The sequence below is a fragment of the Spinacia oleracea genome, chromosome 1 (genome assembly GCF_020520425.1).
Source record: "Spinacia oleracea cultivar Varoflay chromosome 1, BTI_SOV_V1, whole genome shotgun sequence".
Lineage (NCBI taxonomy): Eukaryota > Viridiplantae > Streptophyta > Magnoliopsida > Caryophyllales > Amaranthaceae > Spinacia > Spinacia oleracea.
Genome location: NC_079487.1, coordinates 106,624,975 through 106,638,916, shown reverse-complemented (window position 1 = coordinate 106,638,916; position 13,942 = coordinate 106,624,975). Strand labels below are relative to the sequence as shown.

General features: G+C 37.4%; 1 protein-coding gene across 1 annotated transcript; it reads right to left on the bottom strand.

The window, feature by feature from the left end:
• Window positions 1-6,025: 6,025 nt before the first annotated feature.
• LOC110801187 (protein PHOX1) lies at window positions 6,026-11,037 on the bottom strand. Its single transcript, XM_022006517.2, has 3 exons — window positions 8,386-11,037; window positions 8,026-8,253; window positions 6,026-6,452 (listed from the first exon to the last, which is right to left on the bottom strand). Exons 1-2 carry the CDS (start codon window positions 10,490-10,492, stop codon window positions 8,105-8,107), a joined length of 2,256 nt encoding a protein of 751 aa, XP_021862209.2. The 5' UTR covers window positions 10,493-11,037; the 3' UTR covers window positions 6,026-6,452; window positions 8,026-8,104.
• Between the last annotated feature and the right edge of the window lie 2,905 nt (window positions 11,038-13,942).

Here is a 13,942-nt window from a genome sequence, read left to right as displayed (position 1 = left end):
TCTATCAACTTCTGGCATGATAACTGGATTGGACAGTATGCCCTAAAAGATCTCACTACCACTCCCCAAAATAGTATAGACAGGGAAGAAACTGTAGCCCAATTCATAGACGAAAGGAAAAAATGGAATACGGGAAAACTTTCGTCTATTCTCCCTCCTGACCTCGTCCGCAAAATTAAAGGAATTCCCATTCCTATTTGCGACCTTCCTGACAGCCCTATCTGGGGATGTACAAACTCGGGAGAGTTCTCTGTGAAATCAGCCACCTGGCTGGCCCATGAACTCCCTACTCCTTGTGAAAAATGGGACTTTAAATGGATATGGAAGATTAACATCCCTCCCAAGCTACAAATCTTTTTGTGGCAAATCTGTCATAAAAGCATCCCGGTAAAAGAAGTCCTCTTCCACAGGAAAGTGATCCCCTATAGCTGTTGCCCACGTTGCAATTTAGACAGTGAATCGATTGATCATACCTTCCTCGCTTGTGAACACTCCAAAAATGTTTGGTCGCATAGGCTAACTAAAACCTGGTTAGGATGTAACTTACCTATGGTTAACTTCTTCGATACCTTAGAATATATCAGACGATACAAGAAAGTCCTTCAGAAATTTATTTACCTTTGTTGGTCAATCTGGAAAGAACAAAATGCGCTAGTGTTTTCTAACACCCAAGTCTCACCCTGTCGTTGCTATTTTAAGGCTGCTCATGCCTTCAAAGAATGGGAACTCAGACTTCTTACGGACTCCCACCAACTTAGAGGTACCCCCTACACCAACCAGAGCCATTCAATCACTCTCCCAACCACTTCAACTCCCATTCTGGTTAGGTGGTTTCCGCCCCCGATGGGCGCCTTCAAACTTAACTTCGACGGTTCTTGCAAGTCTTCATCAGCAGCAGCGGGCATCATCATCAGAGATTGTAATGGGAAGACCATTTCAGCCCGAACTTTCAACCTTGGTAGCACCCAGGTTTTCATGGCTGAAGCAATGTCTCTCCATAAAGGCATTCAAGAGGCCATCAACAATGGTATTAAGGAGATCTACATCGAAGGGGATAATCTACTTGTTATAAATTCTTTAAAAGGAATCTGGAAAACGCCCTGGAAGCTTCACAACATTATTCAGGACTGCAAAACTCTTCTTCAACAGTTTAACTCGGTTCATATTCAGCATATCTTTCGGGAGGCAAATAGAGCTGCAGATTGGATCGCAAATGTAGGCCATTTAACTGTTGACACTATGTATATTACTACTAGTTCTAGCCCAAAATTAGAGGAGATTGTAAATAGTGACTACTTAGGTTGCACCCTCGTGCGGAGGGGTTCCTAAGTTTCTTTTTCCTTACCTTTCAAAAAAAAAAAAAAATTGACTATTTGTAGTTATTCACTATATATTACTCATTGTTGATTGTATACCACTTGTCGTTGGCTGTATATTTTATGATTGCTGATGAATTACTAAAATACAATGTTGTTTATTGGTAAGTGATTGACTGTATATTTACAGTTGTAGATTGTTTATTAGTAGAAGCTTATTGTATATTGTAAGCTGTTGACTGTATATTATATAGTTGTTGATGTGTTAAGAAAATACAATAATGACCGTACATGTGGTCCACCTTTGATGACATGTCACTGTACTTTAACCCACATTTAATGGCATTTTCGTAATAAAATCATCAATTATTTACGAAAATGCCATTCAAAATTTTCCAATCAATGAGATTAACTCGGAAAGGCTCCAAATGACTCCTCTCTTCAACTACAAGAACAAATTTGCAAGTTTTTCCCCTATTTTGGTTCAAAAGGTCTTGCGCGCACAAGGTGTACAATAAATTTATTTTACACCAAGATAACTTTTACTCTTTTTTTGTAACTTTAACTTAGTTTTGATTAACTTTTATATTAGTAAAAAAAGTTGATAGATAAACATTTTAAAGGGTTAAATAAACATTTTAAGTTGATAGATAAACATTTTAAAGGGTTAAATAAATAATTTTATACATTATTAGTGATTTTGAAGAAATAAATTTTATTAAAATGAAAAAAAATTCACTAAAAATAGACAACTTTTACATATATAAGCTTAACTTTTAAGTATTTTGAGTTAACTTTTACTCCGGTGTACAATATTTATTGTACAACCCTTGTAAATAAGAATTTGTGATTTCTTTTTCTTTTCTTTTTCACTTTTTCACCCCATTACAGGCTTTGTTCTTATTGCTTATTAAATGAGATCAGTCTAGATCAGAAATTAGAAAATTCAGACCAGTTTAGGTGTATAGAACAAGACCTTGATATACGCAAGTAACGCGACCCTATAATGTTTCAAATAGGGTGCTTGGTTCAAGCATAGGTTATGTTCGTTTGAGTCGGATCACTTTTGGATTTTGTTCACCATGTTGCCTTTTAGATCAAATCGATTAGGGATCAAGTATGGATTAGACCTCTTTTCCAAATCGTTATTAAGCCTTACTTATAAGCACCAAAAATATTTCTTAAATGGCATAGAGTATTACTTGTAATTTAGAAATTTATGACAAAATTACACGAATAAATGTAAATGCCACTTATATAATCAATTTTTAATGTTTATGCTAGGTGTCACGGTCCGAGTGTTTTGACACCGGATCGTGCGGCGCTCTCTTGCCTACGGGGTGGCAAGGGCGCAAGCCTAGTACGGAAAATGAATCTCAATGCCCAGGGCACGAACGGATTCTTGCTTTAGAAGGGGCACTCTTACCTATTGGCGACAAGAGCGAGGGTCAAGGGTCGATCGAGACGCTTGTGGGCGCACAACAGGCACAGCGGGACTGACAACGAGAATGTATATGTTTTGAGGGAGACTTTGTTGAGTCCTAGAAAGCTTAAAAACATGCGATAGCACAATATCTATAAAGGCTAGCAACACCGCAAGTGATTAAGCAAAGACAACTTCTGATGAGATGTATTGGTACATACTCCTCATAGAGGTTTATTTTGAATTAGCTAAAAACTGCTAGTGAGCACTGGAATTACAGTAACATGATAATTCTCTCTAAAGCCTAGAAAACTATTAGAAAGATCCTTGAAAGCAATATAAAAGAGAAATACAATTAAAGGAAGGTTGGATTTTAACATCCTCCCCCACTTAAGCTGTCGACTCCCTCGTCGACTTACAAGAGTTGCAATAGATAAAAGAAAAATCTCATATCCTAAATTCTGCAGTCTCTTTCGCGCCGTTGGTTGATGGCGGTTGCTAGAGTCTTCTTGAACCTTGTTGTGTCTTGGTTGGTTGGTGATTTCTTGTGGGAGTCTTAATGAGTGTTTCTTTTTGGAGTTAGTGCTTCTTGTGAATTCAAGCATTCTTTGTTTTTGGTTTGTTGCTCGGAGCTGCTGGGCTTGAGCTTGCATCTTGATTCTTAGGTTTGTGGCAAGGGGGCATTTGAGATGTCGCCTTCTTATGGGGCTCCATCACTCGCATTGCCTAAAGATATCGGCCCTTCTCTTTTCTTTCTGTGGGAGTACCTGTGCTTCGAACCAGACAAGTTTGTCCACCTGCTACAAGCAAATAATTTAAGTGAGGCATTACAACTGCTTTGCTGGTGCGGAGGAACTCCAATCCAAGTACAAGGTTGAAGTCGTCCATGTTGACGGCAGTGAAGTTCATTTTTCCTTCCCAGTCTCTCAACTTTGTTTCCACCTGTTCTGCCACACCGAGGATCGGGTTGGCTTTAGAGTTGACAGATTTCATGCTACCGCCTCCTTTCTTGAGTAACAACCCCAATCTTCGGGATTCTGTTTCGGTCACAAAGTTGTGAGAGGTGCCGGTGTCAACTATGGCTCGAGCATTCCTCTCATTCACCACGAGGTCCACATACATCATGTTTGCGGATCCCTCTCTTGTCTTCAAGGATTCTTTCCCCATTGCATACATCATGTAGACGGAGCTCATTCTGCGGGGCTCATCGTCCTCACTGCATGCTTCTTCTTCTGTCTCTTTCGGGGTTTCCTCCACGGACATGGCCGACAACTTCCTCTGTAGGTTGTCGATCTCCCCTTTGTGCTTTCACTCCCACCATTTGTGTAGGCCTCGACATAGCAATCAGTTAAGTCTACTAATGTTTCCCGAGGGCGTGCTGATCTTGGATTCCTTTGTGGATAAGGAAGGTGATGGTCATGATTTCTGCGAGTCTCCTCCCCCGTTTCCTTAATTGAATCCCTCGATTGAGCTGGACGACACCCTTGAGTCACTTATCGCACTCTTGGGTGAGCTTGGAGTTGGGCCCTCCAAACTTTCAGGCGTCCCCCTTGGTTCTTCTTCCGAGCGATGACCCTTCCCTGCCGAGTAGTCCATTAGTCGCTCTACAACAGTCATGGAGGCCGAGAGGGTGTCAACCTTCGCCCTCAGGACTTCACGCTGCGCCCATTCTTTCAACATGTGAACAAAGTTGAACAACCGATCCTTCTCATTCATGTCTCGGATGTCCAACATACAGGTCGAGTATTCCTTCACATAGTCGCGTATGGAGCCCTTGTGGAGGATCTCTTGTAGCTTCATTCTTGCAACAAACTCGGTGTTCTCGGGGTAAAACTGATCCTTGAGTTCCTTCTTGAACTCTTCCCATGTGTCTTTCTTTACTTTCCCTTCTTTGATATCGGCGTGCTTTGTGCGCCACCATAGATTCGCATCATCAGACAAATGCATGGTCGTGGTATCCACTTTTAGATTGTAACTCAGCTGACAAATTTTGAAATACTGCTCCATGTCAAAGAGGAAGTTATCAACTTCCTTCGAGTCTCTAGCGTCGTTGTAGTCTCGAGGCTTTGGAGGTTTGATTTTCATCGCACCCCCTCCACTCGAGTCAATCCTTGCAACGCGCATCAGGGTCGTGCACTTGTCTTGGGCGTCTTCAACATGCCCTTTGACAAAACTAAGCTGCTCATGCAGTCCTTCTCTTTCTTGCATGAGCTCCTCGACTGCATTCTCGAGTCTCTCTATTTCTTTGGCTTGGCTAATCACAATTTCCTCGAGTCGGGTCCAGTTCTCTGACTTGCCCTCTAGCCAGGCTAGTCTTTCTTCGATTAATTCCATCTCAAATTGCTTGCTCGGGTCTCTCGATGCTTAAGTTTGAACCTTGGCTCTGATACCAACTGTCAAGGTCCGAGTGTTTTGACACCGGATCGTGCGTCGCACTCTTGCATATGGGGCGGAAAGGACGCAAACCTTGTGTGGAAAGTGAATCTCAATGCTCGAGGCACGAGCGGATGCTTGCTTTAGAAGGGGCACTCTTGCCTATGGGCGACAAGAGCGAGGGTCGAGGATCGAGCGGGGCCCTTGTGTGCGCACAACAGTGACAAGAGGGATCGACGACAAGAATGTATATGTTTTGAGGGAGACTTTGTTGAGTCTTAGAAAGCTTAAAAACATGCGACATCACAATATCTTTAAAGGCTAGCAACAACGCAAGTGGTTAAGCAAAAACAACTTCTGATGAGAGGTATTGGTCCATACCCCTCATAGAGGTTTATTTTGAATTAGCTTAAAACTGCCAGTGAACACTGGAATTACAGTAACATAATAATTCTCTCTAAAGCCTAGAGCACTATTAGAAAAATCCTAGAAAGAAATAGAAAAGAGAAATACAAGTAAAGGAAGGTTGGATTCTAACATTAGGTATACCTTTATTGTACTTCTCTCATTTTTTAATATTTGCAACAGTTTGACTTTTGCAGTATTCATGCATTAACGTTGATGACGTTTTCTTACTAATATAGAAATATATGCTATTGTTAGATTAGTCTAAATGTGTATTTTTCAAATACAAATTAATGTTATAGCGTTTATAGTCTTCGTTCGTATTGTTTAAGAAAATGAATAATGTGAATGTTAACTATCTTAGTTGGTAAAATCTTGAGCAGTGATACCCTGAGATCCAATTCCGTCTACACCATTTATTGTATTGCCCTTTGTGGCTTTCTATCAAAAAAGTAAACTAGTCAAAAAAAAGTTGAATAAAAATCAATGAGAAATGGCAACATGAATCTTAAATAAAAAGCATAATACTAAGTGGAACCCTTTCACTGATACATTGTTGCATTACAATTGACAAATCATCTATAAAATTGCTATGTGAAACCAGCAATTTGACAAAAATGAATGAAAAGAATAACACCAGAACCACTTCCAAAATCCTATATGCAAATCTTCCATGAATGACTTTACAAATTTCAATTTTTGACTCAAGTAGTATGCAAACTATGACAACAAATCATCTATAAAGCACAAAATATCTGTGCCATTCTTCTGTAATCCTGTGAGGAAACAGCAAGCTTTTACGAACTGGCGCCGCAGCCCGACCACACACTTCAATTACACCAATGCTACGACCAACGCTTGTAGCCTTGTATACGCTAACAAACCAAAAAGCCATGGACAACAAAAATATTGTCCTGCTCCTTGACCACAAAAACCTACAAAACCGAATTGTACATTACTCGAAAAGGAATAGAGAATTGATTTATGGTAAAGCACATATAGTCAGTACTGAAGTTTCTGTAATATATAGATCAGCCAAAGTCAAGTAGAAAAAAGGGTTTAAAAAATGCCAGAATAACCTTCACCTCCCTAATTTTTTGGAATCAGATAGTCTAAAATTTGAAGAACCAACTAAAAGTGACCGACTTCTTATCAAAATCCATCAGACAACATAGCTCCATTCCGGAAACTGATTTTGGCACACGGCACCTCTATGTGAGTTAGGTACAGTTTCTTGTGCTCTCACAATAGATATGACAAAATCACTTCACCTCCACTACAAATACTTGATGCCGCAAGTGGCTCAACAAGGGGAAAAGGTAGATTCCAGATAGCACAAAATCATTCAATTATCACTAATGTCAAGGTGTACCGTACATATCAGATCAATGGTCGATTGGGAACAGCCTCTTGATTGACAGGGTAAGGCGGCATACTCCCCTTAACCCAAAAAAGAAACCAATATAGAAGCATTGGGGGAAATTTAGATACTGTCACTGATGTAATGGTGTCATAATGCCATGATAATCATCAATCACTCTGCAAAAGCACACAACTCAATCCAAGTAATGTTTACAACAAATCATCAAAGTAATCTTTATTGAATAATAATTCAAGAGGGCTTATCATCTATATGAGACCCATAACCTGAGGTGGTCGCTATTTAACCATGAGAATTGGTCGAATGACTGACAATCCTTATATGACCAACTTAGTTCTCAAAATTTGCATGAACACGCCCACAGATGTTCAACGGTTGACAACTCATAAGAGAGGTGGAAGAAAGGATACTGTAAAGCTCTAACTATTTATTTCTCCTTATGGAGTATAGAGTTGTTACATAAGTGAACCAATAGTCAATTAAGAGAGACAGGCCAACTATCCATTTAAAATCATCTCACAAAGGTTTCTAAGAGAAAGAACCCTTAAGCTAGAACTGACATGCGAAGAAAAGGGGGGAACAAATAACATTATCCAGGCACAAAAACATTAGAAATTTGATTTGTTTCTAGTGCATCTTTGACTATATTTCAGGAACATGTACAACATTAAGGCTCCGTTTGTTAGGGTGTAAAACATTTTCATGGAAAACAGTTTTCCACTATTTTCAATTTTACATTGTTTGGTTTGCAAAGGAGTGTAAAACCATTTTCCCTAGGAGCAAAATTGCTCTCCCAATTTCACTTTTGAAGGGAAAATGGTTTTCCTTCCTTTTCCTTATCTCTCTTGTACACTCCTCTCACTGCCTGCTTACTTTCCCTTTCATTTTCCTTTCATTTCACCAGTTTTCTTACATGGAACCAAACAACGGAAAACTAATTTTGGAATTGTGTTTTCCATTGTAATTGTTTTCCATGAAAATCATTTTACACTGAAAATGTTTTACGCTCAATCAAACGGAGCCAAAGTGCCAACCAAACCAATGCCCCAACAGGCAAGTTCAAAGTGGGGAACAGGGGAAATTCAATAGGTAAACAAAAAAGAGTGGATCAAGAATGAAGAGCTTACCTATTCTATTAAGGAACAGCAGTCAGCAAGCTGACCCTAATTTGCCATGTCTAAACATTGCAAATCTTTACCAACTTGCTCAAAGATGCTCCAACACTTGATGAAGTCTAGGAACTCGCCGGCGAAACAATGGCTCCAACCTGTTAGATGGAACTCCAAGCTGCCACCTCTTTGCATCATACATCTCATTCCATGCCTGAACAATTTCATCGATTTTGAACCCCAGACCTAAAGTTACAGCAAAATATTGTTAAAGCTTAAGTCTTCATATTAAATACTTAGTATAAATTACATCTTGCATTATTTCAAGTCATAAAAACAAAGGTACAAGTAATAGTCAAGACTCAAGAGGTTATTTACCTGCTGGTGCAGCTTGGTTCGAGCAATGATTCTTTATCATAACAGTTATATCGGTATGGGAAGCACCGGCAAGTTCAAACTTCTCAACTGCAACCTCTAAACATTCTTCCCAAGATGGTAAACCCAACTTGAATTCGACAATTGAGCGCTCATATAACAGTGTACCCCATAAAATATATATTTGTGATCTCAAAATTGAAGCCTGTTCAGTAGCTTCATCTGCAGATAAATCTCTCAGCAAACCATCCAATCCCAATTTCTGCAGCTTAGCCTTGTACTTTTCTTCCTTGGAGAGTCCATTCAAACGGCGTTCCTCCATTTCCTCCCATATCTGCATACCTGCTTCCATGCTATCCTCTGCTTTATTATAAAGAAGAAGAATCTCCTGAGTTATACCAGAATCCACATCAACCTTGTCCCTTTGTGCATAATGCCAGCAAAGCTTAGCCAGTTCAAACTGCTGCTGCCCAAGAGAAAGATGACCTTCATAGAAATCGGGTTTAATCTTAAGGGCTTCTTCATATTTCGAGCATGCCTTTGTGTACTCCTTTTTTGCCCATTCATAAGCTGATTTAATCTGTAAAACCATCGATTCACCAGAAGTGTCCTCTGAAACAGGAACCTGCTTTCTTGCCTTAGACATGTGAACATTGCCCATATTGAACAGAGCCAAAGCTGCCATTTCTTGAAACTTATCAGAAGCAATGTCAAAAAGTTGTTGAGCATCTTCACTTGAAATAGTGTCTTCTATTGCCTCTGAATATAGCTTCATTCCAATCTCATGTTGGTCCAAGTATGCATCAGAATCAAACCCAGCATAGTTTTTGAAGAGCTGAGCAAATTGGATAATCCAACTGTCTATTGTAGTTGAATCCTTCTCCTTGCTATCACCATTTTTGGATTCTTCATTCTTTATGTCATCGTAAACTTTCTTCTTAACCTCGGAAACATCCCAGTCATCACCGCCTTCATAAGTAGGTTCTTGGTCAGGGCTAACTTCTGAAATGTATAACCTGAGAGAACCATGTTGATCCCCAGACCCTTCAGCTTTCCTCAATTCATCTGTAGTGGTAATAGTCACCAAATCACCTTCTTGGTCCTTATATTTCACAAGGAAACCCTCCAAACTCGGAAACCGATCACGGACAACATCCCTCATCAATAATACACTACAGTTGATAGGTAATTGAGCATATCTTATATCATCACCAAAAACTAACTTGACAGAACTTGCAACCATTTTCGCTTCTTTAACCACAACCTTTTCTTGAACAACTTCCTTATCCTCAGATTTTGGCACATCTTCCTCAACCTGTTCACGTTTTGACCTAGCATACACCTTCTTCTCCTTAACTTGTTTACCGGTTGACTTAGGCTGCACCTTCTTCTCCACAACTTGTTCAGGTTTAGGCTCATCCTCCACCTTCTTCGCCTCAACAAGATCATCCTTAGCATCCTCAACTCTCATGCTTCTCCTCTTCTTCTTCGATGACTTCTCCTTTGTTAATGTCTTCGCTTTTGCAATTTTGCGAGTAGGTGTGCCACTAGGGGAAAGAGTGTGTTCAATGGCCAAAGCAATTTCCTTCTCATCCAGTTCAATACCCCTCTCATCCATGGTCTTCTTCAGGCTATCACTGAGCTCCAAAGCGGTCTGGTTATTAGGTTCCATATTCAACACAACACTCACATCCCTCCAAGCTAAATCCAACCTATGCAAACCCTCAAAACACTTAGCCCTCCTCAAAAAAGCTTTGCTATACTTAGGTGCAACCTCTAATGCCAAATTACACTCACTAATCGCCCTCGGGTATTCTCCTAAACCCATTTGCATATAACAAGAAGCCATGTTTGTCCTCAAATTAGCTACATCTATATGATTACTAGGAAGCAATTTAAGGGCCTTTTCAAACTTCAACATGGCCCCTTCATAGTCTTGCTTCTGAAACAACTTGCTACCCTCATCCTTAAACTCCTGAGACATGTTAATGAAGATTGCTGTATCTTCATCAAACGCTTTCGAACTTCTATCAGAGCCCTTGCTCGCCTTCGTCGAACTCCCTTGCTTAGGATCAGATTCAGGCTTCTTCTTACCAATAGGCTTCCCCATCACTAAACAAACTACTCAACAATTGGAGCTCTACCCAATACCCTAATCAAGATAATAACCAATACCCAAATTCCGAAATCAACCAAATATGCACAAAAAACACAGAAATTTCAAGTTTTGGGCAAAATACCCAAAACCCCACAACCTAAAACTGCTAAAAGTAGCAGAAAAATACCAACTTAGAAGAACAACAAAGCTATAGTTTGAGCAGAACAAACATGAACAATTAGAACAGTAGAAATTTAACAGAAGCAATAAAACAGGAGCTCAAACTATAATAACAGAATTCAAGAAGTAATTAAACAGGGGATTTTTGGAGGGAAAAAGAGGGGAAATGATTACAAGTGATAAAACAGAGAAGCAGCTACCACCGGTTTTGCAGAAGAATTCAAATGAGAATGAATAAAATAAACAGTTTTTGTTTGATATTCCAGATAAAAATGAGGATTTTGCTATCTTGGTGGGAAGAAGAAAGTATAAAGAAATGGGAATTTAATTAATTTGCGCAAGAAAGACCAAAACTTGAAGCTACTGTTTTAGGGTTCTTTCTTCTTTCAACAAGAAATGTCAACTAAACGCAGTTTTCGGACCCACGCGATAATTCATGCGTGTGGAAACTTTTTCCTCCTTGATTCGTTCCTAATGTCCGAATTAGCCACAGTGACATGGTAGACTGTAAATTTACAACAACAAAAAACATTGTAGACTGTAAATGAGAAAGAATATCCTATGTCAAAGTTCAATTATACTTCCTCTGTTCTTTTTTAAATGACACAATTATTTAGACATGTTTGTCAATACTTCAAACATCATTATCTCTCATTATAGAAAATAAAAAATTATAAAAAGTTGATAATTAAAAACTATTTATTGATACGAATCTAATAAGATCTCACATGACTATGTTTTTTCTTATGTATAAATCACAAAGGAAGTCAAATAAACTTGTATGAATAGTGTCAAAAACTCAATTGTGTCATGTAAATGAGAACGGAGGAAGTAGCATTTAATATGGGACTGAGGGAGTGATTTTTTTTTCTTTTTTACAAAATAGATACGGCAACTTGAAAACTCATGCTCCCTCTGTCCTGTAATACTCGAAACGGTTTGACTTTTTACACTATTCACATAATTTGTTTTGACCTTATTTTATTTATAGTATATGAAAACAAGTGTTAGCATATACTCCGTAATGTATTGTTGAGTTCATCCTAATATATATTTTTAAAATATTAATATTTTATAAGTTTTTATAATATATAATTAAAAATATTAATAGTCAAAGTTGTGCATTGACAAGCGTATCCAGCCAAAACATTACGAGTATTCCGAGACAGAGGGATTACTACAACTCTACAAGAGGCGCACGCGCCATAAGAGAGACGATTGATGATCCAAACAACAATATGAACAAAAGAATGATAAAGCCAGAGTATTGGAGACAAGTTACAGCCTGATTCTACAACACACCATTCCCCACCTTTTTTAAAATTATTTTTGTTTCTTTTAGGGTTTGGGTTTGGTGAGGTTTGAAATCGTTAAACCTCATTTTTGGTCCACTAGTACCGACAATATAAATCACTAATCACCCTTAAAATAAGATTTTATTATTATAAAATAAAAGGAATATCCCACCACCCCATGACATAAGCATATAATATATGCTTCATTTTAATTTAGGTTAAGCTTTGTTATGTGGTAAGTGGGCTTGCCCAACTCATAGTAGCTCATTAGCTCCACTACTGAGATTTTGCCAAAAAGTTGATGGCCCAAACGGGCCAAACCCCCCAAAGCTGTCTTAATCATTGAGCCAATTGCGTAATTATCTACCTTGGCTACCTGTTCAAGTCTCTCCATTTTTCCACAATATTCAATGGTTTATTTTATTTTTATGTTGTCATCCTCACTTTGTGTAGGAATGATCTTGTTGTCTATGATAATGAATTTCTGTATAAGATAATAAGAGTATTAGGTTCTTTTCAAGATTGGACCTTTGACTTAGTTTGTTTAAATAAACGAGGGTAAAAACTGACTCGACCTAATTACTCGATCAGTATCCGAAGTTAATCTGACTTGTCCTGACTTATGTTCGATACTAGATGACTCGAACACATCCTAACCTATCGACTCGACAAAAATAATATGTACTCGAAATGGACTAGTTTCTAACAGTGGGTTAATTTTTAATAGACCCAAAATTGAAACCCAATCAGAATGGACTCAAGTGAACCGCAAATTTTTGGCTATACCCGTGTATAGCCAAAGCTGGCTGTACCCGGGTATAGCCAAAGCTGGTTGTACCCCTATCCAGAACGATGTCGTTTTGTGTTGTTTAAAATGAACATTAATATACTGGTACAAAAATGAACATTTACTATTCCGGAAATGAACATTTATTTATTTATTTGGAATGAACATTTACTATTTTGAAAATGAACATTTATTTATTTATTTGGAAATAAACTACAAAAATGAACATTTACTATTTCGGAAATGAACATTTATTTATTTATTTGGAATGAACATTTACTATTTTGGAAATGAACATCTATTTATTTATTTGGAAATAAACAATATAGGCGCTTGTAAAAACATAAAAAGACCAATGAAGTGAACAATTTCATTATGAACATTAACCATATATTTATTGTGAACAAACAAATAAACAAGAAAAAACAAATAATTCAACAAAAAAGAACAAACAATATAAAAAAGAACATAAAATTTCAGAAAAAAGAACAACCAATACAACATTTATGAACACTTTTATGATGAATTTTAAAGCCAACATGAAAGAACAAACAATACAACAAGAAAGAACAAATACTGGTACAAAAATGAACATTTACTATTTCGGAAATGAACATTTATTTATTTATTTGGAATGAACATTTACTATTTTGGAAATGAACATTTATTTATTTATTTGGAAATAAACTACAAAAATGAACATTTACTATTTCGGAAATGAACATTTATTTATTTATTTGGAATGAACATTTACTATTTTGGAAATGAACATTTATTTGGAAATAAACAATATAGGCGCTTGTAAAAACATAAAAGACCAATGAAGTGAACAATTTCATTATGAACATTAACCATATATTTATTGTGAACAAACAAATAAACAAAAAAGAACAAATAATTCAACAAAAAAGAACAAACAATATAAAAAAGAACGTAAAATTCCAGAAAAAAGAACAAACAATACAACAATTATGAACAATTTTATGATGAATTTTAAAGCCAACATGAAAGAACAAACAATACAACAATAACTTTGATGAATGAATTTAAAAAACAACAAGAAAGAACAAACAGTACAACAAGAAAGAACAAGCAATACAAAAAGAAAGAATAAAAAGATTAATGAAGAGTTTAATTATGAACATTAACCATATGATTATTATAAACAAACAAATAAACAAGAAAGAACAAACAATATAA